The sequence below is a fragment of the Gymnoscopelus microlampas genome (genome assembly GCF_963454915.1).
Source record: "Gymnoscopelus microlampas genome assembly, chromosome: 14".
Classification (NCBI taxonomy): Eukaryota; Metazoa; Chordata; class Actinopteri; order Myctophiformes; family Myctophidae; genus Gymnoscopelus; species Gymnoscopelus microlampas.
In genome coordinates, this window is record NC_139951.1 from 12,950,243 (window position 1) to 12,977,670 (window position 27,428).

Consider the following 27,428-nt stretch of genomic DNA (forward strand, 5'->3'; position numbering starts at 1 on the left):
GGTACCATACGGTCCACACATGCACTCACTTACTGTACACAACTAACCAGCCCTCCTCAATCAACTTTTATTCTATTCTTTATTCAATTTAGCCTTGAATAGATTATGTTTTACTGGTAATTTTTTGTGAGCATCTCTCCTTCTTCTCACGGCTTGACATTGTGTTGAGCGCGGTTAGTACTATTAGTGAGTGTGTGTGTGTGTGTGTGTGTGTGTGTGTGTGTGTGTGTGTGTGTCTCACACTCGGTCAGGTCTCCTTGCAGCTGGAGTATTTGTGGCACCGGCATCGTTAGGACGACGGCGTCAAACTCCTCCTTCTCACCGGCCCGCCCGTGGACTTCCCATGATGCACCTCTCCTGTAGAGGCCGGTCACGTGGCGCTCAAAAAACAACTCCGCACCTGGTGAGCGAGAAGGAGAGAGAGAGAGAGACAGACAGACAGACAGAGAGAGAGACAGACAGACAGACAGACAGACAGACAGACAGACAGACAGACAGACAGACAGACAGACAGAGAGAGATAGAGACAGAGACATGGTGAGAGAGAGGGAGAGAGAGATGTGTATAATATATCCATGTCTCTCTCCCTCTCTCTCTCACCATGTCTCTCTAATATTATAAGAGAGAGAAGGAGATGGAGAGAGGGGTGAGATATGGAGATAGAGGGAGACGAGAGATGGAGAGAAAGCACGAGATGGAGAGAGCAAGAGGGTGAGTGAGAGAAAGTTGGAGAGAGAGAGAGAGAGAGAGAGAGAGAGAGAGAGAGAGAGAGAGAGAGAGAGAGAGAGAATGAGGGAGATAGAGAGAGATATGAGGGAGAGAGATGGACAGAGAGATCGAGAGAAAAAGGGGAAAAGATGAAGAGAGAAACAAAGAGGGAGGACAAGGAGAAAGAAGGGGCGATGAAGAGGAAGATAAAAGAAGGGGGGGTGAAAGGGTGAAGGAGAAAGAAGGAAGGAAAAGAAGAAATGAATTGGGAAAGAGAGGGAAGAATAACAAATAAATCAATGACAGCAGGGAATGGAGAGAGAAAACAAAGTAAATTATATGACACAGACATGTCGATAGAAAGATAGATAGATAGATAGATAGATAGATAGATAGATAGATAGATAGATAGATAGATAGATAGATAGATAGATTTTCCGGTGTACCAGACTGTTTGAGGTAATGTTTGACGATAGACGACGTGCCCATTGGAGTCATGTAGTGGGAGCTGCCATCTTTGTTCATCATCCCTTCTATCGGAGCGTCCAATCTCTTCAGGACGCCTTCAGACAGGAGCTCCTCATAGAAACTACACACGCACACGCACGCACGCGCGCACACACACACACACACACACACACACACACACACACACACACACACACACACACACACACACACACACACACACACACACACACACACACACACACACACACACACACACACACACACACACACACACACACACACACACACACACACACACACACAGATTTATTTGCCACATGTACAAAGCAAGCCCAATAACATGGCCATATATTCCTAATGTCCATCTGTCCTTTACCACCAAATCTCCGGCACCGTTGGCCCGGTCACAGCGAAACTGTGCGCACCCACTCCCTGGATGCCAATTCAGAACCTCTGCCCCAAATTATTCACATGGGCCTGTTATAGCGCCACCAGGAGGCCGATTTGTGCTAAATCCATTTTTTGACATTACTCCTACAGATTTTATCCAAACATCATGCGAATTGGTACACAGTATCTCTATAGTCATGTGATCAATGCGGATTTGTCCGATTTCCCATATCCTGATTGGCTAAGGTTGGCTTCCAAAGTTTGCAGGATTGGTCCGTTTTGAACAAAAGGCCTCAAATTATGCACATGCATTTCACACGCACATTCCCACTAGGCAGAGGAACAAATGCCACCCTTTTCACAATAGCCTGTTATAGCGCCACCAGCAGGTCTAATTTAGCAAAACACATTTTTGGAACAAAATGCCACAAATCATGAATGCAGTGTCAATGCAAGAACGGTTGGCACCCTTTTCACAATGGCCTATTATAGCGCCACCAGGAGGCCACAATAGCGTACCTGACCTGGCGGAGACCTGTGCTCCGAGGAGCACTTTTTCTAGTTTTCTATCAATTACACACCCCATGAAGCCTTGAATTCATGGAGATTTTTTTTGTTTTTGTCACATTACTGAGCCAATAATTTGATGACCAACAGAGTAGGGGACTCAATTGAGTCTCCTACCACCCCGTCATCATATTATTAGCCTAGGAATGCGACAAAAACTAAACAAATCTCCATGAATTCAAGGCTTCATGGGACGTGAGTGAGTACCCAGGCTCGGGGCGCCCCTTAAGGGTCCATTTAGAACCCCCTCAAGCTACCCTGAGAGTCCCTGGACCCCACTTTGAGAACCACTGTTATAAGAGACCATTTGTGTTATCTTGTGTTCATTATAACACATCACAGGGATTGAAAAACCTCGCCCAAGACTCACCGGTCTGTCTCACTCCAGGTCAATGAGGAGGGCTGTCACAGCGTTTATAGAGAGAGCATAGACTCCCATTGTAAGAATGGAATGCGGAAATGCTCTTTCTATCTCAATGAGGAAGTTACAATGTTTGGAACTACAGGAGGCAACATCCCGCTTTGCGGCGAGATCAAAGCGACTCTCTCTCTACATAACGCTGGGCTGTCAGAGATGACCGTGACCAGACATGAGAGTGTGACTCTCTCAGTACAGGGTGAATGAGAAATTATGAAACAAGAGAAAAGACGATATTTTTCCAAAGTGGAAATGGATATTATTTCCATGTGGATTATTGGATTTTCTGGGTTAAAGCAGTGGTTCTCAACATGTGAGTCAGGGGGTCCCCACATGATTTGGGTGGGGGCGGGGTCCCCAGATCACAGTGAAGGACTTTTAAAACCTTTTTAATACCTTAAAAACAAAGAAAAGAAAAATATCATAACTGCATTAAAAGTAGTTAACAAACAAACTGGTCAAACATTGGCCAAATTGGTCAAATAATATAAGAGAGAGGCAAACATTTTTTTAAAAGGACGGACTTTGCGGAAGAGTTGTGGATTGGTGGTAAGAGCGCCATAACTGCATACATAGACTGGCCTGGAAATACTTGTTTTCTTTTAGATTGTCTCTATTGAATTGGAGATTTTGGTTTATGCTGCTGAAACTTTTGTTTTGTTTTTTAAGATATTTTTGGGGGCTTTTAGGCCTTTATTCATGGGAGAGAGAGATGGGGAGAGACATGCAGCAAAGAACGTCGGGAAGCTACGCCAGCCGTCCGGAGCATTGCTTCTGAAACTTTAGTTCGCTATAACCTATTGAGAGACTGTTTCTGTTTTGTTTGTTTATGAAAATGATTTTTGTAAATTAAAGCAATAACATATATATTTTTTGCACATTAAATACACCTGAAGTTATTAGCTTATCATTGCTACTGTTGTGAACTGACCCTCCCTCCTTCGTCTTATTGCTTAGTTATAACACGCACGGCACGCACACGCACACACGCACACGCACACACACACACACACACACACACACACACACACACACACACACACACACACACACACACACACACACACAGAACCTGATGTCTAACCCTAACCTGAATCTTTTCCTAATTGTAAGCCTACAGTAACTCCCTGTGGCAGTTCACCCTGCCACTGACACTGCATAACCACGTCAACACTACACAATACACCATTTACACAATAGCCAGGTAGCATACAGGATAGTTTGGTGGGTGCACACACTAAACTCCATTTAACAGCTTTTAGTATGTTTCCTGTATTATTGTATTGTTTTCACTTGACTTAAATGATTTCACACAACACAGGGTTAAAGGGTAAAATTGTTCTTTATTTTTAAGTTGCAGGGAATGTTCTTTTGGTAAATGTTTGACTGTTCTTTTCTTTCTCTTACCACAGTGCTTCCTGGTTCTGGGCAGTGACGAAGGACCCGAGTGTAGCTGCAGGCAGCCTTTTATAGTGCCTGTCTGTTTGTAGTGAGCATGCTCAGTCCATACCTGCTGTACCATACCAACTGGGGGTTTGAGTAAAATGTGGTATTCTAATTGTTTTATGGATTATTAGTACTGTGGGAAATGTGCTAATGTGAGGACACTTTAAACATGTTAAATTGTGAAGTATAATGTCTTTAGACATGGAGAAAATAACTGGTTGTGTAAATTGTTTGAATCAATTTAGGATTGGTATGGTCCAGTGGGAGGGGCTTAGCCTTTAAAGAAGGGTGCCTACCACTGCCCAGGCAGTCAGTGAAGGGCTGCAGTAGGGAGCAGACCTATAGCCAATCTGGCCAGTATTGTGTTTCTGTTTGTTTGTATTCCCTGGGACTTCTTTTTCTAAAAAAAGGTGAATAAAAAAACCACTTGTTTGCAACTAAGGACTGCGTTGCTTCCAGTGTTTCCGCCATATCCTACCCACACTGGGACAAAGTGTGACATTTGGTGGCAGTGGTGGGATATGGCCACCCGGAAAAAGGTCCCCGGGGGGGGAAAGAGAATTCAAACAAGAAGCAAAACATCAAAACCGGAGCCTGAGGCGGCAGAGGAGCAGGAATGGGAGGAGGAGGATGAAGGCCCATCACCTCACCATCGGCCGTCATCTCCCCGTCGCCGAGCGGTACCGGCCCAGCAGGAGGTTGTTCATCTGCTGCGGCGGTTCATGGGTTCGCAGAGGGACCGAGAAGCCCTGTTGGTGGGGGAAATGCGTGGCATACGTGAGGCCATCCAAGCTGCTAGGCAGCCGCCAGCAGCACCACCAGCACCACCAGCACCACCAGCACCGCAGCAGGAACCGCCAGCAGCACCACCAGCACCACCAGCACCACCAGCACCACAACAGGAGCTACCACCAGCACCACCAGCACCACCAGCACCGCAACAGGAGCTGCCAGCAGCACCACCAGCACCACCAGCACCGCAGCAGGAGCCGCCAGCAGTACCACCGGTACCACAGCAGCAACCACCAGCACGACGTAAGGATCCCAAGATGATTCCATTTCAAGCAGATGAGGACATGGAGAATTACCTCCTCCGATTTGAACGAATTGCGAAGACTTGGGCGTGGCCAGATGTTGAGTGGGCTTGCAGGCTGGTGCCTTTGCTGACGGGAAAGGCATTGGAGGCTTATTCTGCCATGGACGAGGAGCGTTCCGACTCCTATCCGGACCTGAAGGAAGCCTTGTTGGAGAAGTTCGATATCTCAGCAGAGACGTATCGCCGGCGTTTTCGAGACACTTCGCTCCCCCACGGTGAATCCCCCAACGAAACCTACCAGCGCTTGAAAGGATTTTATCGTCGGTGGATGAAGCCTGACCAGTGCAGCGTGGAGGACATCGGGGAAACCATCGTGTTGGAGCAGATGCTGCGCGTCTTTCCACCTGACATCCGCACCTGGGTCAAGGAGCGTGAGCCCCCCACCGGTGTGGAAGCAGCCAAACTTGCAACCCAGTACGTCAACGCCCGGAAAACACCAGCTGCCAGGCCACCACAACGTCCGCCCAACCGAGGCCAAAGCGACCACCGGCAAGAAGGGCCGAAGGGTAACTATGGGACTCAGGGGAATGTGGGGTTTGGTAGAAACAGGCAGCAGGCTAGTAGCAGGGAAATCATCTGTTACTATTGCCAGCAGCCTGGCCACAAGGCCTCAGACTGCCCACTTAAGAAACCGAAATTGTCTGGTTACTGTTATGTTCCCCGCCAGGCGGTGTCTAGAGAATTACGCACCATGAAGTCAGAAGATGCCTCATTTCAACCAGTGACTGTTAATGGGATACAAATGTTAGCATTGTTGGATAGCGGAAGTTCTATGTCTTTGATTAAGAAATGCTATCTGCCTGACAGTGGTATTGACTATGGGAACAAAACTGACATTGAATGTGTGCACGGGGATCAGAAACCATACCCCACCTCTGAGGTTACCATTGGTGTAGATGGGCAGGCATTTTTGCTACAGGTGGGGGTTATTGACCACTTATCTGTTGATTGTATCCTGGGGAGGGATTTGCCAATTTTGCGGGATCTAATTGCAGCGCACGAACAGAAAATTGAAATGTGTGCTGTGGTCACAAGGTCCCAGGTTAAAGCTGGCCTGGAGCCCCTCCCAGATCTTGATGGTGATCTGTGTGAGGGTGGTTCCAAAGGCCCAAGAAAACCACGGCGTCAACGCCGCATTGAGAAAATGGAAGGAACCTTCCATAAGGCAGAGAGTCTAGAGACCTATCCTGAGCCTTTAAGTGTCAATTGGGACATTCCAAATGACATACGCCAATTGCAAATGTCTGATCCTTCTCTGTCTTTCTTGTACAAGCAGGTTGAGGATGGGGAGGGAAACAAACTCTCGGGTCCACATTTCATGGTTGATAATGACATTCTGTATGTAATGGGGGATGCAGGTAAACGCCTAGTTGTACCAACCAGTTGTAGGTCCCTTGTTTTACATCTGGCACATACAGTACCATGGGCAGGTCATCTAGGGCAGCAGAAAACATACATGAGGTTGGGGTCACGGTTTTACTGGCCTACTATGTATACTGATGTTAAGCATTTCTGCACCACATGTCCAGAGTGTCAAATCACCACACACAGCAAACCCAAGCAGGTTCCATTACACCCATTACCGATCATCAGTACCCCTTTCCGGCGCATAGCCATGGATGTGGTTGGTCCCCTGGAGAAGAGCAGCTCTGGTTACCAGTACATACTCGTGATCTGTGACTATGCCACTCGATTCCCAGAAGCTTTTCCTCTCCGCAGCATAAAGACACCCAAGATAATCGGTGCACTTGTCCAGCTTTTCTCCCGTGTAGGGGTCCCTGAGGAAATTCTTACTGACCAAGGTACCAACTTCACTTCTGGCCTGATGAAACAGCTGCAGAAGGAACTGGGCATCAGAGGCATTCGAACCACTCCATACCATCCCGAGACTGATGGGTTGGTCGAGAGATTCAACCAAACCTTGAAACAGATGTTGCGTAAGTTTGTCTCTGATACCGGCCGAGACTGGGATAAGTGGTTACCATTTGTCTTGTTTGCCTACAGGGAGGTGCCACAAGCATCAACTGGATTTTCCCCCTTCGAGCTGCTTTATGGATGGCCGGTGCAGGGACCACTGGATCTCTTGAGGAAGGAGTGGGAGACATCCAAAACCCCAGCGCCGGACGGAATCCTGTCCTACGTGCTCCAAATGCGTGACCGCCTGGAGAAGTACCGGGAGGAGGCAAAAGATAACCTGGAGAGGGCGCAGCAGAAGCAGAAGTGCTGGTATGACAAAAGGGCTCGGCAGAGGGAGCTGAAACCTGGTCAAAAAGTCCTACTCTTACTCCCAACGTGCAGTAACAAACTGTTGGCAAAATGGCAGGGGCCCTATCCGGTGCTGAAGAAGATGGGACCAGTGACGTACGAGGTGGCTCATGCCGACAAGGGGAAAGCAACCCAGGTCTACCATATCAACCTCCTCAAAGAGTGGAAGGAGCGTGAGGTTCCATCTGCTGAAGTGTTACTGGTGCGTCAGGTCCAGGAGGAAGATGGTGAGTCTGACTCAAACCTACAGCAACTCCTCCAGCCGAAAACTCTTCACGTGGAGCACCTGCCATCCCAACAGCAACAGGCGTTACAGAGGCTTCTGTGGGAGATGCCTGGGCTGTTCCGAGAGGGTCCAGGGCGAACCCAGCTGTCCCAGCACACCATCCGCCTAAAGGAAGCAGTTTCTCCCATTCGCCAGAGGCCATACCGGATCCCAGAAAGGCTTGGAGTGTCTCTTAAGGAGGAGATCCAGAAGATGATTGACCTGGGGGTGATCGAGCCATCTGAGAGTGAGTGGTCCAGTCCCATGGTGATGGTGCCTAAGAAGGATGGTTCTCAACGACCCTGTATTGACTTCAGAAAAGTCAATGCTGTTTCCTGTTTTGACGCATACCCCATGCCTCGAATCGATGACTTGGTGGAGCGTGTTGGAAATGCCAAGTACATAACCACCCTGGACCTTTGCAAAGGTTATTGGCAGATTCCACTGGAGGAGACATCAAAGCAGTACACTGCATTCCGCACACCATCTGGACTGTACCAATTCACAGTAATGCCATTTGGACTTCATGGAGCGCCTGCAACGTTCCAGAGGTTGATGGACAAAGTCCTCAGAGGTTTGGAAGCCTTCAGCGCTGCTTACCTGGATGACGTGGTCATTTTCAGCTACTCCTGGGAGGACCATCTCCAACACCTGCGACAGATCCTGACGAGCATCGAAAGAGCAGGTTTGACCCTCAATGCTCAAAAGTGTGAGTGGGCCAAGAGTGAGGTCCAGTATCTCGGATTCCAGTTGGGAGGGGGATACATTCGCCCTCTCGTGGACAAAGTCGAAGCCATCCGCAATGCAGAGCGCCCACGCACCAAACGACAGGTGAGGTCTCTGTTAGGCCTTATAGGATGGTACAGCAACTTTCTCCCCCACTACTCTACTCTTGCCACCCCTCTAACTAACCTAACTCAGAAAGCAGCACCCAACCCCATTAAGTGGTCCCCAGAATGTGAGCAGTCATTTGCTGCTCTCAAGAATGCAATGTGTTCATCTCCTGTCCTCTGTAGTCCTGATTTTCAGAAACGCTTCGTAGTCCAGACCGACGCGTCTGATGTTGGGCTTGGAGCGGTTTTGCTACAAGGGGATGAGGGAAAGGAGAGACCCGTATTATACCTAAGTCGTAAGTTGGAACCCAGGGAGACCAGGTATTCAACGATTGAGAAGGAGGGCTTAGCCATTAAATGGGCATTGGAAAGTCTGCGTTATTACCTCCTTGGAAGGGAGTTTGATGTTGAAACAGACCACAAAGCTCTGTCTTGGATCAACACAATGAAGGATCGCAATGCTAGGATCACCAGATGGTACCTTGATTTACAACCCTTCAGTTTCAGGATTCGGCACAAATCTGGCAAGAACAACCTATTGGCGGACTACCTGTCCAGGTTTACCACCACGGCTGCGCCAGGAGAGGGGGGAGGTAATGTGGCAGTTCACCCTGCCACTGACACTGCATAACCACGTCAACACTACACAATACACCATTTACACAATAGCCAGGTAGCATACAGGATAGTTTGGTGGGTGCACACACTAAACTCCATTTAACAGCTTTTAGTATGTTTCCTGTATTATTGTATTGTTTTCACTTGACTTAAATGATTTCACACAACACAGGGTTAAAGGGTAAAATTGTTCTTTATTTTTAAGTTGCAGGGAATGTTCTTTTGGTAAATGTTTGACTGTTCTTTTCTTTCTCTTACCACAGTGCTTCCTGGTTCTGGGCAGTGACGAAGGACCCGAGTGTAGCTGCAGGCAGCCTTTTATAGTGCCTGTCTGTTTGTAGTGAGCATGCTCAGTCCATACCTGCTGTACCATACCAACTGGGGGTTTGAGTAAAATGTGGTATTCTAATTGTTTTATGGATTATTAGTACTGTGGGAAATGTGCTAATGTGAGGACACTTTAAACATGTTAAATTGTGAAGTATAATGTCTTTAGACATGGAGAAAATAACTGGTTGTGTAAATTGTTTGAATCAATTTAGGATTGGTATGGTCCAGTGGGAGGGGCTTAGCCTTTAAAGAAGGGTGCCTACCACTGCCCAGGCAGTCAGTGAAGGGCTGCAGTAGGGAGCAGACCTATAGCCAATCTGGCCAGTATTGTGTTTCTGTTTGTTTGTATTCCCTGGGACTTCTTTTTCTAAAAAAAGGTGAATAAAAAAACCACTTGTTTGCAACTAAGGACTGCGTTGCTTCCAGTGTTTCCGCCATATCCTACCCACACTGGGACAAAGTGTGACACTCCCCAAATATATATTTTTAACCATAAAACAAACATTTCTATTGTGAAAACCAGGATATTTTTACTCACAATGTCTGTTTCTCAATTTCTATTATACTTGAGGGGACATTTGGCCCTCACAAGTAGGGCCTAGTATAGTAACACACTCACGCACAAGCACACGCACACGCACAGTGTGTGGTGTTTACCTGTGGTGGGACTTGGCATAGTGGGGTGTAGCTGAGATGTACTGAGCTCCCAAATCCACTGAACTGGAACCATACTCTGGACTTCTACTGGTGGACATTCTACCTCCTGGAGAGAGAGAGAGAGAGAGAGAGAGAGAGAGAGAGAGAGAGAGAGAGAGAGAGAATTATCACTACACATCTGGATTACAAAACATCTGACCACAGTGGGATTTTATGATCAATTATTGATTATGACATGATTATCTATCTATCTATACATAATAATAATAATAATAATAATAATAATAATAATACTATTATATGATATTATATGAACGTACTACAGACGACCCTACTGACTGCCCTACACAACAGTCATATATATATATATCCCAGACCCAGAAGAACAGAAACCCACCAGATCCCCTAGACTTGTCCCAGACCACTATCTGGACCTGGTTCTGGAGCTCTCTCCTTAGCAGACACGCACACAGACTGCCCGTCAGACCCGCACCGATGATCAGAACCCGAGACATGATGTTTTACTACAATCATATGTCCTGTCTATGTCCTCCTGCTATCAGAGTTATGTGACATGTAACCCCTGTTGCAGGGAAAATAGCAGATCTACAAGCTCACAACGCGTCGCTCCGCGACGCGTTGTGAGCTTGTAGATCTGCTATTTTCGAGTCTCCTCCCATCGAGTGGTTATGAAACTTGTTGGACGACCAGAAACACCTGCGGGGATTTCTGTGTTGTGTTGGTGTTACATTGAAATCGGTGACCTTATGAATACGGTTTCGACGGAAGTAACAGCTGTACCTATTTCCGCCCAGATTCGCCGGTTGGAACCGTTTCTAAGTTTCAAATGTCTAAAGACTTTTATTTGTCACATTTAGGTAATAGTAGTGATAATAATAATAATATATGTATATGTATTTTTCATATATTTGTTTAATGTTTATTTTCTTTGAAAGTGAAATATCCCTTTAATGTTGTTCTTGTAAAGCACAAATCCGTCGTGATAACGCAAAAACAACGACCCCTGGGCGTTACAGAATTCGATAGGTCACCAATTGGCTTATAGAAGCGTCCGGTGTTTTGACGTTACTATCCTTGGCTGTGACGTAAGGAGATGACTCCTCCTCTTAAATGTCTTTAAGAAGGAGAAACATTTAGTCCTCCTCAGTGTTCTTCTGTTCTGCTTTCACTGCAGGGTGAGTCTAAAGTTGTTTGTTTTGTTTATAACTATATTGAACACAGCCTCTTTGTTCCTATGAAGACAAAACGCTTATTTTCTTGCATACTAAATAAGACCACAATGTTAAATGAACAATGTATGTTGATTGCAAGTTGTTTAGACAGATGCTAGGTTCATTGTTTACCTGGTATTAATGTACAGATTATTATGTTGATAGCATATTGTCTAGACTGATGCTAGGCTCTTTATCCTAGTTTACTGAGGCATTTACACTGTATCTCTGCATTTGATGTATGAGTTCTGGTTAAGACTGTTAAATGCCTAAAAAAAAGTGGAAGTGTAGGCTACCATACATTCCAAGAGATCAATGTTTTGTTGTTGTGTGAGATCACATAATTGAGCCAACATTTGAAATTACCGTCCTTAAATCGATTTATAAGGAACATATAATTGGGTGTCTTTTTAATTAAACGTCTTGATGTGTTTGAAATCTTCAGCAAAATGAAAAAACACATTCCAAACTATTTCAGTGGATTTAAAATGAATGACATCATGACAGCATTCTGTATCAAATGCATGGTGTTTATTGATGAGAGAGGTTTCAGGGTAGTAAGTAAGGTTTTGTGTTTGTGCTGCAATGTAAAAGATGAAAACAGAAAGATGAGCCCAAGTTTCTCAGACACAAAGTATAATAATCATTCACAGAACATTATAGCAATCAACTTATATCAATACTACTGTCTGCTCAGAGCAAGGCAAGATGAATATGGATGTTTTGACAGTTATCAGTTATTATAACTGTGTTATGAATGTGAAACTACTACTAATAATAATGTATAATAACACATCTAAAGCTGTCTGCTCAGAGCAAGGCAAGATGAATATGAGTGTTTGGATAGTTATCAGTAATTGTAAATGTGAACATTGACAGTATGAGAGCATAAAAGCTATTTTGAACCCGGCCTACAGCATCCTTATTCCTTATTCTGGTTCTGGGCATGTCATAAACCTTTGGCAAAAATAGACGATCTACAAACTCACGTCAGTGGGTCACATTGTATGGCAGTTTTTTTTTAGGTTGTAGATCAGCTATTATCGGCAAAGAGATTGGTGTAAAGGGAGAAAAGGATTGATGAAAGTACAGAGCCCCGGGGGACCTGGGTCAACAAAGTAGATGGTTTAAGTGGTTAAATGCAGCTCTCCTCTCCCTCCATTGTGAAACACACTGCAGCTTTGTCACAAGTGAGAGTGTTTGTGACTTAGCTGCAAGGTTCCCTCTTTGGTTGTTTTGTTTCTGCTTAAAAAAAGCTGTTATATCACTTCCAGAACCTCTCTTCACATCAGCATTGTTTCTATATTTAACATCTCGGTTTGAGTTTAGATGCGTAAGGTTTTTCTTTTCAGTCATCACATACTCATTACTCATCATTATGTGCATGTGCAGTTAAATGTCAGTGCGGCAGAAAAAATTGCTGATCTACAACCTTGTGAGTTTGTAGATCAGCTGTTTTTTTGTTTTACCATGCAACACATCGTCTGACAAAGTATAAGCTATGTCTGAGGTGGTTTATAAAATGTCCTCTTTTTGTGAACAGAATCTCTGTTCTTTAACTGTTAAATGGTGGATGTTTTTCCATAATGATGGAAGCATACAGTACAGTGGAGGTGTTTCATAATGGGGCCCTACATTGGTATGTGTGTGGCCCACAGTCTAAAGTTTAACATATGCTTTATCTCGTGTAAACAGCAGTGCTTCCAGACTAACCTATACATACATGTCAGAGTGAGATCACGTGCTCCTGGAAGTCACGTTCCAGGAAATGTACAGATACATGTGTTGGACTAGAGAGGTTAGAGCAACAGAACTGAGACCACAGAGTTTAAGTATCTGCAAAAAAAAAAGTGCAGGAAGAGAGAGACAATAATAAACTGAAGTGCCCTTGTGTATGGGAGTGAGTGAGTCCTAGTGTTACTAATGCGCTGTGTGTGTGTGTGTGTGTGTGTGTGTGTGTGTGTGTGTGTGTGTGTGTGTATATATATATATATATATATATATATATATATATATATATATATATATATATATATATATATATATATATATATATATATATTAATATATATATATATATATATATATAAATGAAATGAATACATTGAGAATCCATTTCAGACCCTGTAAGTACAGCATATACTTTGATTAGAACTGCTGATAATATAAATAAAAAATAAGTGTTAGAATCCTGTGTGTCCATCCATCATGTCGTGTGCCAGTAGGTTTGTGTTACACTGGGTGTCATCAGCTGTGCTGACAAAGACCAGACGGAGAGCACACATTACACCTATTTTTAAAGTCCCTCCACTGGCTGTCTGTTAGTTTTAGAATCGATTTTAAGATCCTCTTATTGGTTTTTAAATCATTACGTGGAAATGCTCCGGCCTACTTGTCCGCAATGATTTCCAGGTATGTTCCCAGCAGGTGTGTTGAAATTCTTTATTGGGAATAACCCCTTGAGGTGAACCATCTTGTCTTCAAGGGGGTCCAGAATTACAGGATACATAATAATCCATACATTTAGAAAACAGCAGCCTTTAGCTATTATGGTCCTAGCCTTTGGAACAGCCTGCCGTAGGCTCTGCTGGTCACTGAATCACTTTTCATTTGACATCACTTGACATTTTCAAAAGAAACCTTAAGACACACCTTTTTAGCATTGCGTTTACCTAGGTTTCTGCATTACTCTAGTTTTTGATTTATTTGTTTAATTCTATTCACTATTTGTATTATGTCTCAATGTTTCTTGTCTTTAATTAATTAATTATTTCATTTATTATGAATTATGTATTATTATTATTATTTTCTCACATGCTTTTTTTTATTTGTTGTTATCCTCCTGTTATTCAGTATTTTAAACCTATTCTGTGAAGCACATTGAACTGCACTTGATGTATGATGAAACGTGCTTTATAAATAAACTCTTGATTTGATTTTGGTTTGATAGGTCTGTGTTAAAGGGCGGTGTTGCAGGTTTCACAACTCGTCGCAATGACCCGTTCGATCGGCTATTTTCGCAGAATGTTCACCTTTTTCCGCCAGAATTTGGCAAAAAAGGGTGAACATTCTGCGAAAATGGCCGTTAGGCAAACATTTAATGTTTGCCTATCATGATGACATGCCCAGAATAGGGATGCCAGGGCTCATAAAGCAGCTTTTATGCTCTCTCTCTAATGCGACCAAAAATCTCTAAAAGCCCAAAATCAGCCCGCCAGGTTAAAAGTGGTTAAAAATCAGGACACATCGGCTGAATAATTGCAGACACAGCGTTGTCATAAAAGTCAAATATGTTTCAAATGTGTTTTATTTGAGCAAATGACATGACAGTAGTCAAAATACAACAGTATACATGTAACTGTATCAGTGAGTGCTCCTTTTTCCATTTTTTTTACACAAATATTAGTCAAAACTAATATCAGACTAGACTCAAATAATGACAATATATCGGTTGGGCTCTTATAATGATACCTGTTGATTGATTGATTGATTGATTGATTGATTGACTGATGTGATGCTGGTGTGTGTTGCAGGGTGAGGATGCTGTGCGTAGCAGTGTGTGTGTTGGCTGTCAGCGGGCTGGTCCACAGCGGTCCTCACAACACCAGGTCTTATGTCCAAAAGGACCGTCTCCATGGCGGACGGACGGCTCTCCATGTGGACAAACGCTTTGCCGGGGGCAAGCCTGGTCTGGACCCTGAGGTCAACATGAACATAGTGAGTGGTGCACACACACAGTCACACACACACACACACACACACACACACACACACACACACACACACACACACACACACACACACACACACACACACACACACACACACACACACACACACACACGTATACGCACACGTATACGCACACACACACTCTCTCTCCTCATTACCAAGAACTTTGTCTTTCTGTAAATCTCCCAAAACATTTTGACCTGGCGAAGAGTCAGGTCAGAGAGGCTCCGAACGTGTCAATAAATGTGTCATTGGAGCTTATGAGTGCCTTCTACTGTTCTACTCTCTCCTCATGGTCTGGCCCTAAACCAGCACACCTGCAAGTAATGCGCATTCTGTCAGCTTCCCAAAGTGCTTACAACATTTGTTCAAGATACAATATGCTGAATGCTGAATATGTGGTGTGTATTGCACCACTATCCTCCTTTTAACCTCTTGAACCCTAGCATCCCTCTTCTGGGGTGTATATATCAGTGATATTAGCAGTGCAGTGCGTTGTGAGCTTGAAGATCTGCAATTATTGGCAAAGAGATTCATTGTAGGGGGGAAAAGTACAAGAGCCTAAGTATGGTTTATTAACCATTGAAACCATATGCTTGGTTGACCAAGGTCCCCCAGGGGCCTATCCTTGCCCCTGTTGCCCTTACTCTGTCTGTTTGTCTGTTTGTCTGTCTGTCGGTCGGTCGGTCGGTCTGTGTGTGTGTGTGTGTGTGTCTGTGTGTGTGTGTGTGTGTGTGTGTGTGTGTGTGTGTGTGTGTGTGTGTGTGTGTGCGTGTGCGTGTGTGTGTGTTTCTGGACCTAATCTCGCAAACCGCTGGACTGATCGTTGCCAAACGTTGTATGCACACTGCCAGTAGGCCACAGAAGTTAAAGGGTTAGTTCACACAAAAAATACTTTTTTTATCGATTAGTCACCCCATGGGTACTTGAATTCATGCAGCACCGGTTCCGTTAGGTGCTGGTCATCAAATTATAGGCTTAGGAATGCGACAAAAACAAAACAATAACTATGAATTCAAGTCTCCATGGGGTGACTAATCGATAAAAAAGTAATTTTGGGGGTGAACTATCCCTTTAAAGTACCTCCGGTATTTCGTTTTTTCACCTATGTTTTTTACTTTTTACTATATGTAACTTTGTATAAAGGAAGTCAATGGGGCTGTGAAACAGTGAAACCTTTGCCCAAATGGAGTCATAGATACATCATACTAGTATAGATCCATCAACTGACTATAGATCCATCAACTGACTACAAGCTCACAGCATGTTGCGTTGTGATGTTCATCTACTGTACTTACACCGAATGTTATGACAACACGGCCAGAATAAGGACACCGACTCATGTACAATAGTTGAAATAGGATGTGGGTTGCGGGGTTGTGTTTAATCTCCAGGCTGAAGTTCAAGTGTGACTTCCCAAATGGAGCAGGGTCACACGAGGGCTCACACAGGTTCAAACATGTGACTGCTACGTCACCTCGCTTGGTCCTCATTTAATCAGGGACTAGTTAAAACCTAGACTCAACTACACAGTTAAAGGGGCTACACCATGAATTAAAAAAAAAAATATTGTATATAAATATTGCCCCCTAATACGTTTTAAACAGGTTGTAAGCCTAAAAAACATCCAGATATTTTTTCTCACAATCTGACTGTCTGTCATTCCAAGCTTTTTCAGCTGCAATACCAAAACGTCCTATTGGGCAGGGGGGAGCTACTGAGCAATTCTGTCTGGCCATCGTCAATGCAAAATCTGTGCAAGTGACATCACTTGCACAGCCATTCTGAAATGGCCTGTTCAGACACGCCCATTCAGGAAATCCATGAAATGAGCATGAATGACTGAATGTTAAAAAAATATATTTTTTTGGGTACAAGAGACACTGGGGAGCCCAAAAAATACTAAAAACCTAAAAAAAAATGAAATTCATGGTGTAGCCCCTTTAAGTCCTCCTCAGTTTTGCATAACTCTGACACTGCACAAATGTAACCAAATGAGGGTTCTGTGTGTGTGTGTGTGTGTGTGTGTGTGTGTGCGCGCGCGTGTGCACGTGCACATGCGTGCGTACGTGCGTACACTACCCTTTGGTCCCCATAAAAGGTCTGAGTCACTGACGTAAAGGTCATGTTCCGTCACATGTATGTCTGAGTAGGTGTTCTTATGACAAGGTTGTTGGTTTGAATCTAGCCCCATCTGTGACCTCACCCATCGCTGTTGCTCGGGACTCAGTCACATAGCGTTAATAATCTGAATTAGGGGTCCGGGGGCAAATTTAACTATTGTCCAACATCGTATCGTAAATAAACATGGAAGTGCGTTCGCGATCAGCAGCAGATATAGGAATACGTTTCGGGGTCAAAGTCTACGCAGGCTGTCAAATAAAAACAATACGTTTTAAGCAGTTGTTTCACAGTGGAATATAATCTTTACCACCCCGTTTTTACTGCAGACAGGAAGATTCGATACGACGTTGGGAAATAGGTCAAAAATTCCTTTATATTACCCCGACCGCATTTCTGGATGATAAAGTCGTATTTATACCTGTAAACAAAAATATGGACGAAGGGAGCAATGACGTCACCCATTCGTTTCTACTGACCCGTTTTGAAGCCTCTTTGGGGGACCAAAATGGCAACGAGTGCAACCAGTGTGCTATTGGTTGATGGGGAGCGAGGGGTGGTTCTTCATTCAGTATAATCCAATCACAAGCCCCGAAAGCACACCCTGCTTTATCATCAATTTAAAAATGAATGTGGTCCATTTGGTTGCATTTGTACACTCTCTGAGTTACAAATGGATAAATAGCACTGGGTTCACTGTGTATGATCATCAGGAAAGAATAGAACCTGCACACTCATAAACTGCAATGATAGAGTACATTAATGTACGTTTTGAGCCTCATCACTTTGTCAGGTCATACCTGAGAACTGTGTACCACACCCACATAAACACAAACAATAAACAATTAATAACACTAAACGATATATATATTGGCCATCTTTGTATGAACAAAAGGGGCTTGAAAGGAAGTAATTTGTCTTCGCTTCCGTGTCAGAGTCACTGCTGTGTGACAGATTATTATCAGATCAGCAGACTTTAACCTGCTGTTAACCATAGTGTGTGTGTGTGTGTGTGTGTGTGTGTGTGTGTGTGTGTGTGTGTGTGTGTGTGTGTGTGTGTGTGTGTGTGTGTGTGTGTGTGTGTGGTGTGTGTGTGTGTGTGTGTGTGTGTGTGTGTGTGTGTGTGTGTGTGTGTGTGTGTGTGTGTGTGTGTGTGTGTGTGTGTGTGTGTGTTCCAGTCAGAGATCATCAGACGGTGGGGTTACCCAGCAGAGGAGTATGAGGTGGTGACGTCAGACGGATACATCCTGTCCGTCAACAGAATACCACATGGAATCAAAGACACCACTCAAGGTACTGTATGTACAGTATGTGGGACGTTGGGCTGCTGTCCTTACCCATTAAGACCTGAGGCCCATTCTAAAAATGTCTTCTAAGAGTTTTCTGAAAAACCTATGTTGCTATGATATCAGTGGTGCGCAAAACCTTTTCATGTCAAGGACCCCCAACATTATATTGTATTTTATTTTTTATATTAATATTTTGTTCCAGGGACCCCCAGAAGCAAAGATTTGAGTTAAAATGTTACATAGTCAAAGATTTGCACAAATCTTCATGATTTTTCAAAAATAGCAGATCTACAAGCTCATAACATGTGACGCGCTTTGAGCTTGTATATCTGGTATTGAATAGCCAAAGTATAAAATAATGGTTAAAGTGGTTAAAATTATTGTGATGCTAAAGCAGGCCGCAAAAGAAATTGAATATCTTTGCAGCTTGCCGAAATCGAAGAGGTTCTCTGTGGACAAAGTTGTTTTACACTCAATGCGGTTTCCGCTTTGAACGCAGAACGGTCCATTAGTTAAACTTTTAAGTGAAAGTGAGAACAACTTCAACTTAAATCTTCTATAAAGAAAAAGAGAGAGACAGAGAACCGGCAGGATATAAAAATATACAGTAGAGAACCATGTAGGGCTTTGGCGACTGTGACTTGACTGGTGTCCAGCACAGGGAGAGGGAGAGAATGGGAAATAAGATGCTGTAATCAGATCCACTCATCTCAACCTCTCTCTCCCTCTCCCTCTCTCTCTCCTTCTCTCTCTCTCCCTCTCCCTCTCCCTCTCTCTCTCTCTCTCTCTCTGTCTCTCTCTCTCTCTCTCTCTCTCTCTCTCTCTTTTCTTTTCAGCCCTATCTCTTTTCCCTCTCTTGCTGTGATTCAAAACGTTCTAGTAAATTATTAACTGGATCCAGCACAGTGCAAAGTGATGTTCAAACAATGTGAACTCGTAAAACCATAGTTGAGTCTGTCCAAACATCAGCGCCATCTCCTGGTAATACTGGATAAATCACCACCTCCAGTCAGTAAAAGCAAACATTCTTACCGTAAACCACTTAAACCCTCTACACTTAGTAAACTGGACCTTTTTTATATTTTGGTATTGCTACTTTTACTTAAGTAAAATATCTGAGTACTTCTTCCACCACTGCCTAAGAATCAACTGATGATAATATGTTGCATCCTCCAGGTCCTAAGCCAGCTGTCCTCCTGCAGCACGGCCTCCTGGCGGCGGGCAGTAACTGGGTGACCAACCTTCCTAACAGCAGCCTGGCGTACGTTCTGGCTGACGCTGGCTATGACGTGTGGCTGGGCAACAGCAGAGGAAACACCTGGTCCAGGAAACACACCACCCTCACGCCTCAACAAGAGGACTTCTGGAAGTTCAGGTAGTGAACTCTACACTCACACACACACACATATTGGTTCTTCAGCGGTTCTTCGGGGGGTTGAGGTACCATATCATCGCTGTGGGGCAGAAACCTCTCATCTCAATATTCTAATGTGTTGTGTTTTTTCGTAAATTAACGCCCTACTTGATCATACTACAGTGTCACTCAAAAGTAGCAGATCCGCAACCTCGAAGCGCGGCGCCTGTCGATCTGCTACTTTTGCTATTCTTTTTTTTTGGTATACTTCCCATCTATCGGCTTCACAATGAAAACTCACTATTCAAGGTTTCAAAGAAAAAATAACCATGACGTTTGTTTTTTACATAATTAAAAAAATACAGATAAACGTTATATCATAAATACAATCTTAGTGTCTTGCTAATTATTATATAACCTGTTCATGCCCTGCATGGCTCCTTATTCTCTATCTGTGGTCCATATTGTTCTCTTTTCACGCTATGCCACAGAGTAGACTATGTATTTCCTCATTGAACAGGTTTTCGAATCACATGTCTACCAACAATGTCTAAACTGTAATAAAAATAAACCCAAACAAAGGCGGTTTTGTGGTGTTGAAAGCCCATTCTCTGTGATTGGAAGCCTCTCAGAACCCCACCTTCTGTGTAAAATCAAAGTTTTTGCCACAACTTAAAATATGTAAGTGCCTCACTGCGCTGCACGATGCAACCGGTTTTGAGCTTGTAGGTCGGCTACTCTCGCTATTCATCCTATGATGAATAGTATGCAGGGCTTAAATGGTTAAAGTCTTCATTTCAGTACTCTTAGGATGTTTTGGGGGAAATAAACTCACACTCCACATGTCCATACCTCCTTCCCTGTCTATCTGTTTGCCTGTGTGTGTGTGTGTGTGTGTGTGTGTGTGTGTGTGTGTGTGTGTGTGTGTGTGCGTGTGCGTGTGCGTGTGCGTGTGCGTGCGCGTGCGTGTGCGTAGTTATGATGAGATGGCTCAAAAGGACCTTCCAGCAGTAGTCGACCACATCCTGAAGACAACAGGCCAGGAGAAGATCTTCTATATAGGACACTCACAGGGAACCACCATAGGTACGCATGCACACACGCGCACGGGCGCACACACACACGCACGCACACACGCACACACACACACACACACACACACACACACACACACACACACACACACACACACACACACACACACACACACACACACACACACACACACACACACACACACACACACACACACACACACACACGCCTGTCATATACTGTATGTTGTGAATATATATATACCCGGGGAGTAACGGCTCACAGAAAAAAGAGTAGGAAGAAGCAATGTTTATTTAAAGTTTATGATGGAAAATAACAACATCAAAATGTCCTTGTGTTAATGTTGTTAAAGTTAAGATTTCATCAAATTCAGAACAATGTCAATTGTTGCAATAACCTTTGCAGTTTATTTGCAATATACATGAACACAGTGGTATATTTACATATTTGATTACATATATAGATCTATGATTTCCACTGAAAATAAGCGCACATGAGATTTCCTCATTTAGAACATCATGTTTTAATGCACACTGACCATAAAAGTCAATTAGTAAAATAGTACAATATTAGTTTCTAATTTACTAATTCTCTTGTAAATGCAAATTAGCCCTCATAGTAAATGTAAGGATTAGTCTAATCTGTGGGATTGACAGGAGAGATTATCAGAGGAGCAGAGTTTTTACCATCAAAGGGACTGAAGGATGGATTCTCAGAGTTTCTCAGTGAAGTTACAGCCAGTGAAAGAGTAGAGATGAGCTCTGGTCTCCACATCATAAAAGGAGACCAGACCCTTTCCTTCTCATAATGCACAAACACTCCCAATTTCCGGACTCTCTCTTTCAGGGAGGAGGAGAACAGTGTCAGCAGCAGCCCTGTACTCATTTCCATTCCTCAAATATATAGACCAGTAACCATCATCAGGACTCAGATAGACTGTTCCCTTCCTGTTGATGGGCTCTGTGGCCACTCCTAAAACCCAGTCAGTCTTCTCTTTAACCAGAACCTCATAGTAAAACCTTCCTGAGGAGAAGCTTTGTTTTCCTAAGACAAAGACACATTTAGAGAATCTATCTTTGTTGTCTTGGAGATTCTCCCATAAGTCTCCAACATTCACTTGTTTTCCATCCTTAGACAGGATGGGCCAGGGATTTGCTGTATCAGGTTCCAGAGTTACATCCACTGCATATTGCTGGACCCTCCTCATCTCAACATTACACAGCTTCTTCTCCATCTCTGTACTGAGTGTCTTCTCCAGCTGAGCCACAGCTGTCCTCACAGTCCCCATGTGTGAAGACCGTTGGACTTTGACCTTTGTCCAGTCCTTGGTGGGTGGAGGAGTGTTGATGGACGTGAAGTATTGGAGAAGGTCTTCAGTTTGTGAGAGCTGCTTCAGCTCAGAGCTTCTCTTCTTTAACTCAGTGATTTCCTGTTCCAGCTCTTTACTGAAGTCTTCAGCCTGTTTCTCTGTTGTTTTCTGCTTCTCTTCGATCGCATCAATGAGCTCAGCCTGGCTTCTCTCGATACAGCTGATCAGAGTAGTGAAGACCTGCACACTGTCTGCTATCTCTCTGTCTGCATCTGCCTTGCTGAGCTCTACTGAGTATTTGACCTCCTGAATCTTCTGTTGTCTCTCCTGGATCATCTGCTGAACTGCAGCCTTCTTTCCTTCACATTCTTCATCCAGTGATACAATTTGATGTGACTTGTGGTCCAACTCGGTGCAGAACTGACAAACACACATGTGGTCGGTCTTACAGAACAGATCCAGAGGTCTGCCATGTTTCTTACACATCAAGAATTCCAGGTTCTTTACAGGGTTGATTAGTTTGTGTCGTTTTAATGCTGTGAGCCTCTGATGCGGCTCCAGGTGAGTCTCACAGTAGGAGATCTGACACTCCAGGCAGGACTTCAGGGCCTTAAGTTTGGTCTCAGTACAGACATCACAAGAGACTTCACCTTGTTTAGCATGTCCTTGCTTAGTGCTGGAATTTATTTTCAGCTGCAGTGACTTCCTGAACTGATCAACCATTTCAGAGAGCAGTTTATTGACATAGACTTCTGGTCTCTTATGGAAGGTCTTGTTGCACAGTGGACACTGACACACATCAGTGCTGTCCCAGTGTCGTGTGATGCAGGTTTTGCAGTAGTTGTGTCCACATGGAGTGCTGACCGGATCAGTGAACACATCCAGACAGATGGAACACAGGAACTGATCTTCTGAATGGAGAACACTGGCAGAGGCCATTTCTACACACCTGAGAATTAAAGGGAAAGTATCAGATGTAGTTCTTGAATGCAGCTTTTCACAGCTTAAAGGAGTACTGTAGTTCACCCCAAACATTTCCTATTTTCTATCAATTACACACCCCATGAAGCCTTGAATTCATGAACATAATTTTTGTCGCATTCCTAAGCCAATAATTTGATGACCGGTCAATAGGAGACTTAGTAAAAATCACACCCTGTGTGAAGGAAGCGGTGCCTTTGGGGCGGTGCTTAACTCATTTCAGTTCGTCCCTATTGGTGGTCTGAGTCCACTTACCAAATTTGTACTTGGTAGCATGCTGCAAACTGGAATGATGGCTGTTTAAAGCCCAGCCAATGGGCAGACAGAGGGGGCGGGGCTTAAGTAATTACAGTTCGTCCCTATTGCTGGTTTTAGTGCATGTACAAAATGTGTACTCCGTAGCATGCTGCGAACTTGAGTTATGGCTGTTTGAAGGCCAGCCAATGGGAAGACAGAGGGGGCGGGGCTTCAGCAATTCATGCTGGTCCCTATTGGTGGTCTAAGTCCACATACCAAATGTGGACTTGGTGGCATGCTGCAAACTGGAGTTATAGCTGTTTAAAATCCCGTGCTCATACGGGCGGACGGACATAACATACGCTGGGGGTCCCTGGACCCCGCTTTGATAACTTCATCAATTCATGCTCGTCCCTATTGGTGGTCTAAGTCCACATACCAAATGTGGACTTGGTGGCATGCTGCAAACTGGAGTTATAGCTGTTTAAAATCCCGTGCTCATCCCGTGCTCATACGGGCGCTGGGGGTCCTTGGACCCCTCTTTGATAACTTCATCAATGCATGCTCGTGCCTATTGGTGGTCTAAGTCCACATACCAAATGTGGACTTGGTGGCATGCTGCAAACTGGAGTTATAGCTGTTTAAAATCCCGTGCTCATTCATCCCAGGCTCAAACAAACGGACACACAGACAGAGTCAAACGTAGAGCGGTTGGCACCGCTAAAAAAAAATCTTCATGAATTCAAGGCTTCATGGGGTGTGTAATTGATAGACAATAAGTCATTTTTTGAGTGAACTACTCCTTTAATGGTTGTGAATCTGGTCTGGATTGTTTTAAAATAGAGAAAAAAATATGTTGAAAGGTGTATATTTCATGGACACAACAAAAGAAACATCTGCATTCAAATTTAAGAGTCTAATGTTCTGTAGCAGCAGTCATCAAAATGGACGTGTTTCGACCTGTTCTTGGTCTTTCTCAGCGTCCCTCACTGTTCCATGCTGAGTAACATTAACCACTTGAACCCCAGCATGCCCATTCTGGGTGGAATATTTGCCAAAAATAGCAGAGATCTACAAGCTCAAAACGCATTGGCTATTGGTGTAGACGGAAACAAACAATCCGAGTACAGCTGTAACGGAGTCCGTTTCTCTGAGACTACAGGGTTTCGGTGGTTAAAGACTCCTACAGTTTATCAGTGAGTGGGGGTGTTTCTTTTGTTGTAAACATTGCCAAGAATATGCACCCAGTTTAACCTCAAAGCCGTGTCCTTTGAGTCAAGAATTCCATTCCTTTAGTTTAGATTAGTAGTTTTGTTCCCTACCTACTGTATGTTGAATGTACTTATTGTAAGTCGCTTTGGATAAAAGCGTCTGCTAAATGACTGTAATGTAATGTAATTCCTTTGAAGTGAGTTGCTATACTTCATGGAGCCGTAATTTTTACCAACTGAACGATCGGACTGGGGGAATTCCGAGTAATAGCAAAATAGGGGAAGAGCATGTCTGGACTATGGATACAGTTTAATATACCTTTTATTCTCTGTAAATAATACATCTTTATCTGCTGTACTCACCTGTCTTTAAGTTGTCAGTATTTCTGTAAAGGTCCTGTTGAATTTGAAGGTTTGGTAGAGTGTGTGCGCTGCCACCAAGCTACTTTACTTTCAGTTTAGATTTACTGAGAAACTCCTCCTTGAATGCGTTGTTGAGCAAAGTCCCTTAGGGCTTGACACTAGTGTCTTTTCTGTTTTGGCTCTACATTAAATGTCTTCGCTGAAAATAGCCGACACGTTGTGAGCTAAGTAGATCTGCTATTTTCCTACTAACGTTTTCCGCAGAATGCTGGGGTTTAAGTGGTTGATCACATGGAACCCTAGTGTCCCTTTTCCGGGCATGTTACGACAGGCGAACGTTCAGCGAAAATAGCCGATCTACAAGCTCGACTCGTTCCAAGCTTGTAGATTGGTAATAAAGACATTTGGTGTAGAGGGAAGAAAGGAGGGGAACCAACTATAGACCCCTCTGACAACCCAGTCAACTGAAGTATACAGGGTTTAAGTGGTTAACCCTTCACTTCCTACACTTCTTCACTTCACAGTTAACTTTGTCCTGCAAATGGGCCCATGCAAACACAGGTGTGGCGTTTTCATACACTCGTAATACCGGTGTGTGTATAGCAGACTTGGCAGTTAGTATGCATACTAACTTTATCATTAATTTTACGTGATAACAGGTATAAACACACACACACACACACACACACACACACACACACACACACACACACACACACACACACACACACACACACAGAGAATGTGTATCATTACACCCCTAAGAAATTGTTGAATGTTCTAAAAGTGCTGTGAATGACTCTCACCAAACTCTGTGTGTGTGTGTGTGTGTGTGTGTGTGTGTGTGTGTGTGTGTGTGTGTGTGTGTGTGTGTGTGTGTGTGTGTGTGTGTGTGTGTGTGTGTGTGCATGTGTGTGCGTGTGTGTGCGCGTGTGTGTCCAGCCTTCATAGCGTTCTCCAGCATGCCAGAGTTGGCCAGTAAGATCAAGTTATTCTTCGGTCTGGCTCCCGTGGCAACAGTGGCCTTCGGCTCCAGTCCAATGACCAAACTGTCCGTCCTGCCTGACTTCCTTATATGGGTAAGAACTCCACCTGACTTCCTTATGGGTAGGAACCCAACCTGACTTAAAGGGCAAGACCACTTTGGTAGAGGTTTGGGTTGTGTAGTTAGTTACCTTGCCATGATCTAACTCCAATGGTGGACAAGAAATCAAAAATAATTGCTCCATTGATTAGAAATTGATCATTAAAAATATACTCCTCATTGACTTATACATTGTACGGTAAAACAGCTCTCAAAGTCACTCCTTTAGCCCATAAACGAACACAAACAAAGTGGATTCAGACAATATAGAGCATCACCAAAGCCAGTACTGTTTGTTTTTCAAATAAAAATGTTATCTTCCTGCTGATTTTGCTATTTTCGGATTGGATCCGTGGATCCGGATCCGGATATTCAAATAGTAAAATCAGCAGGAAGTTGACATTTTTATAAAAAAAATTAACAGTACTGGGTTTGGTGATGTTCTAATCTACATTGTCTGAATCAGCTCTGTTTGTGTTTGTTTATGTGCTAAAAGAGTGACTTTGAGAGCTGTTTTACTGTACAATGTTAAATCAATGAGGAGCACATTTTGAATTATCAATTTCTAATCAATGGAGCCATTATCTTTTGATTTCTTGTCCACCTTTGGAGTTACATCATGGCAAGGTAACTACGCAACCCAAACCTCTACCAAAGTGCCCTTTAAGTAAATCCTGCTATAATTGTACATAATCTATGTCCGTCTGTCTGTGCGTCTGTAGTCGTGTATCTTGAGAAACGCCCGTCCGACCGACTTCAACCTCGCCGAGGACCCAAGGGAGTGCTGTGCCTGGCGTCAAGTCGCTGTCCAGAACCGCCAATCCAACCGATATGTGGGCATGCCCATGATTTGCTGACAGACTGGTTGTTTCCATACAGGACCTGTTTGGCAGGCGGGACTTCCTGCCTCAGAGTGAGATGATCAAGTGGTTTGCAGAACATTTCTGCAGCAAGGAGCTGCTCAGTGAGCTGTGTGGAAACATCTTCTTCCTGCTCTGCGGCTTCGATGAAGCCAACCTCAACATGGTGAGCACAGTGTGTGCGTCAGTGCGTGTGCGTGTTCGTGTTCGTGTATCAGCTGTTGCACCTTGTCCTCGTCTCCTTGCCGGTATACAAAGATTACAGTAATAACCGGGGACCAAGTGTTCAAAATATTTAATCCCTATTCAAGTGAATCACGTTCCATAATTGTTCCGTAGTAGTATTACTATTAAAACTGCTTCTACTGTCTCTCTCCAGACTCGTACTCCAGTGTACACCACACACTGTCCTGCTGGCACCTCAGTACAGAACATGATCCATTGGGCTCAGGTAGCACGCACGCACACACACACACACACACACACACACACACACACACACACACACACACACACACACACACACACACACACA

At 43.9% G+C, this 27,428-nt stretch overlaps 3 protein-coding genes across 4 annotated transcripts in view; 1 reads left to right on the top strand and 2 right to left on the bottom strand.

The window, feature by feature from the left end:
* The window catches only part of rnls (renalase, FAD-dependent amine oxidase), a 20,883-nt gene extending 10,244 nt beyond the window's left edge, over positions 1 to 10,639 (bottom strand). The window contains exons 1-4 of the mRNA XM_084079516.1: positions 10,462 to 10,639; positions 10,065 to 10,170; positions 1,155 to 1,297; positions 242 to 400 (exon numbers count right to left, since the gene is read on the bottom strand). Coding sequence (XP_083935642.1) covers positions 242 to 400; positions 1,155 to 1,297; positions 10,065 to 10,170; positions 10,462 to 10,579 — 526 coding nt within the window. The 5' untranslated portion in view covers positions 10,580 to 10,639. The remainder of the gene's footprint in view (positions 1 to 241; positions 401 to 1,154; positions 1,298 to 10,064; positions 10,171 to 10,461) is intronic.
* Positions 10,640 to 11,182: 543 nt separating this feature from the next.
* lipf (lipase, gastric) overlaps positions 11,183 to 27,428 on the top strand; it is a 38,941-nt gene continuing 22,695 nt past the window's right edge. For both annotated transcript variants that reach the window (XM_084078886.1, XM_084078885.1), the window contains exons 1-8: positions 11,183 to 11,260; positions 14,830 to 15,013; positions 18,328 to 18,442; positions 19,615 to 19,813; positions 20,769 to 20,878; positions 25,892 to 26,028; positions 26,913 to 27,059; positions 27,273 to 27,344. In XM_084078886.1, coding sequence (XP_083935012.1) covers positions 14,837 to 15,013; positions 18,328 to 18,442; positions 19,615 to 19,813; positions 20,769 to 20,878; positions 25,892 to 26,028; positions 26,913 to 27,059; positions 27,273 to 27,344 — 957 coding nt within the window. In that variant the 5' untranslated portion in view covers positions 11,183 to 11,260; positions 14,830 to 14,836. The remainder of the gene's footprint in view (positions 11,261 to 14,829; positions 15,014 to 18,327; positions 18,443 to 19,614; positions 19,814 to 20,768; positions 20,879 to 25,891; positions 26,029 to 26,912; positions 27,060 to 27,272; positions 27,345 to 27,428) is intronic.
* LOC311060638 (zinc finger protein RFP-like) lies at positions 21,128 to 25,395 on the bottom strand. Its single transcript, XM_084078881.1, has 2 exons — positions 24,950 to 25,395; positions 21,128 to 23,106 (listed from the first exon to the last, which is right to left on the bottom strand). Exon 2 carries the CDS (start codon positions 23,094 to 23,096, stop codon positions 21,651 to 21,653), a length of 1,446 nt encoding a protein of 481 aa, XP_083935007.1. The 5' UTR covers positions 23,097 to 23,106; positions 24,950 to 25,395; the 3' UTR covers positions 21,128 to 21,650.

Coding starts and splice junctions, on each gene's coding strand:
- LOC311060638 (XM_084078881.1), bottom strand. CDS start 23,096: ATGGCCTCTGCCAGTGTTCTCCATTCAGAAGATCAGTTCCTGTGTTCC.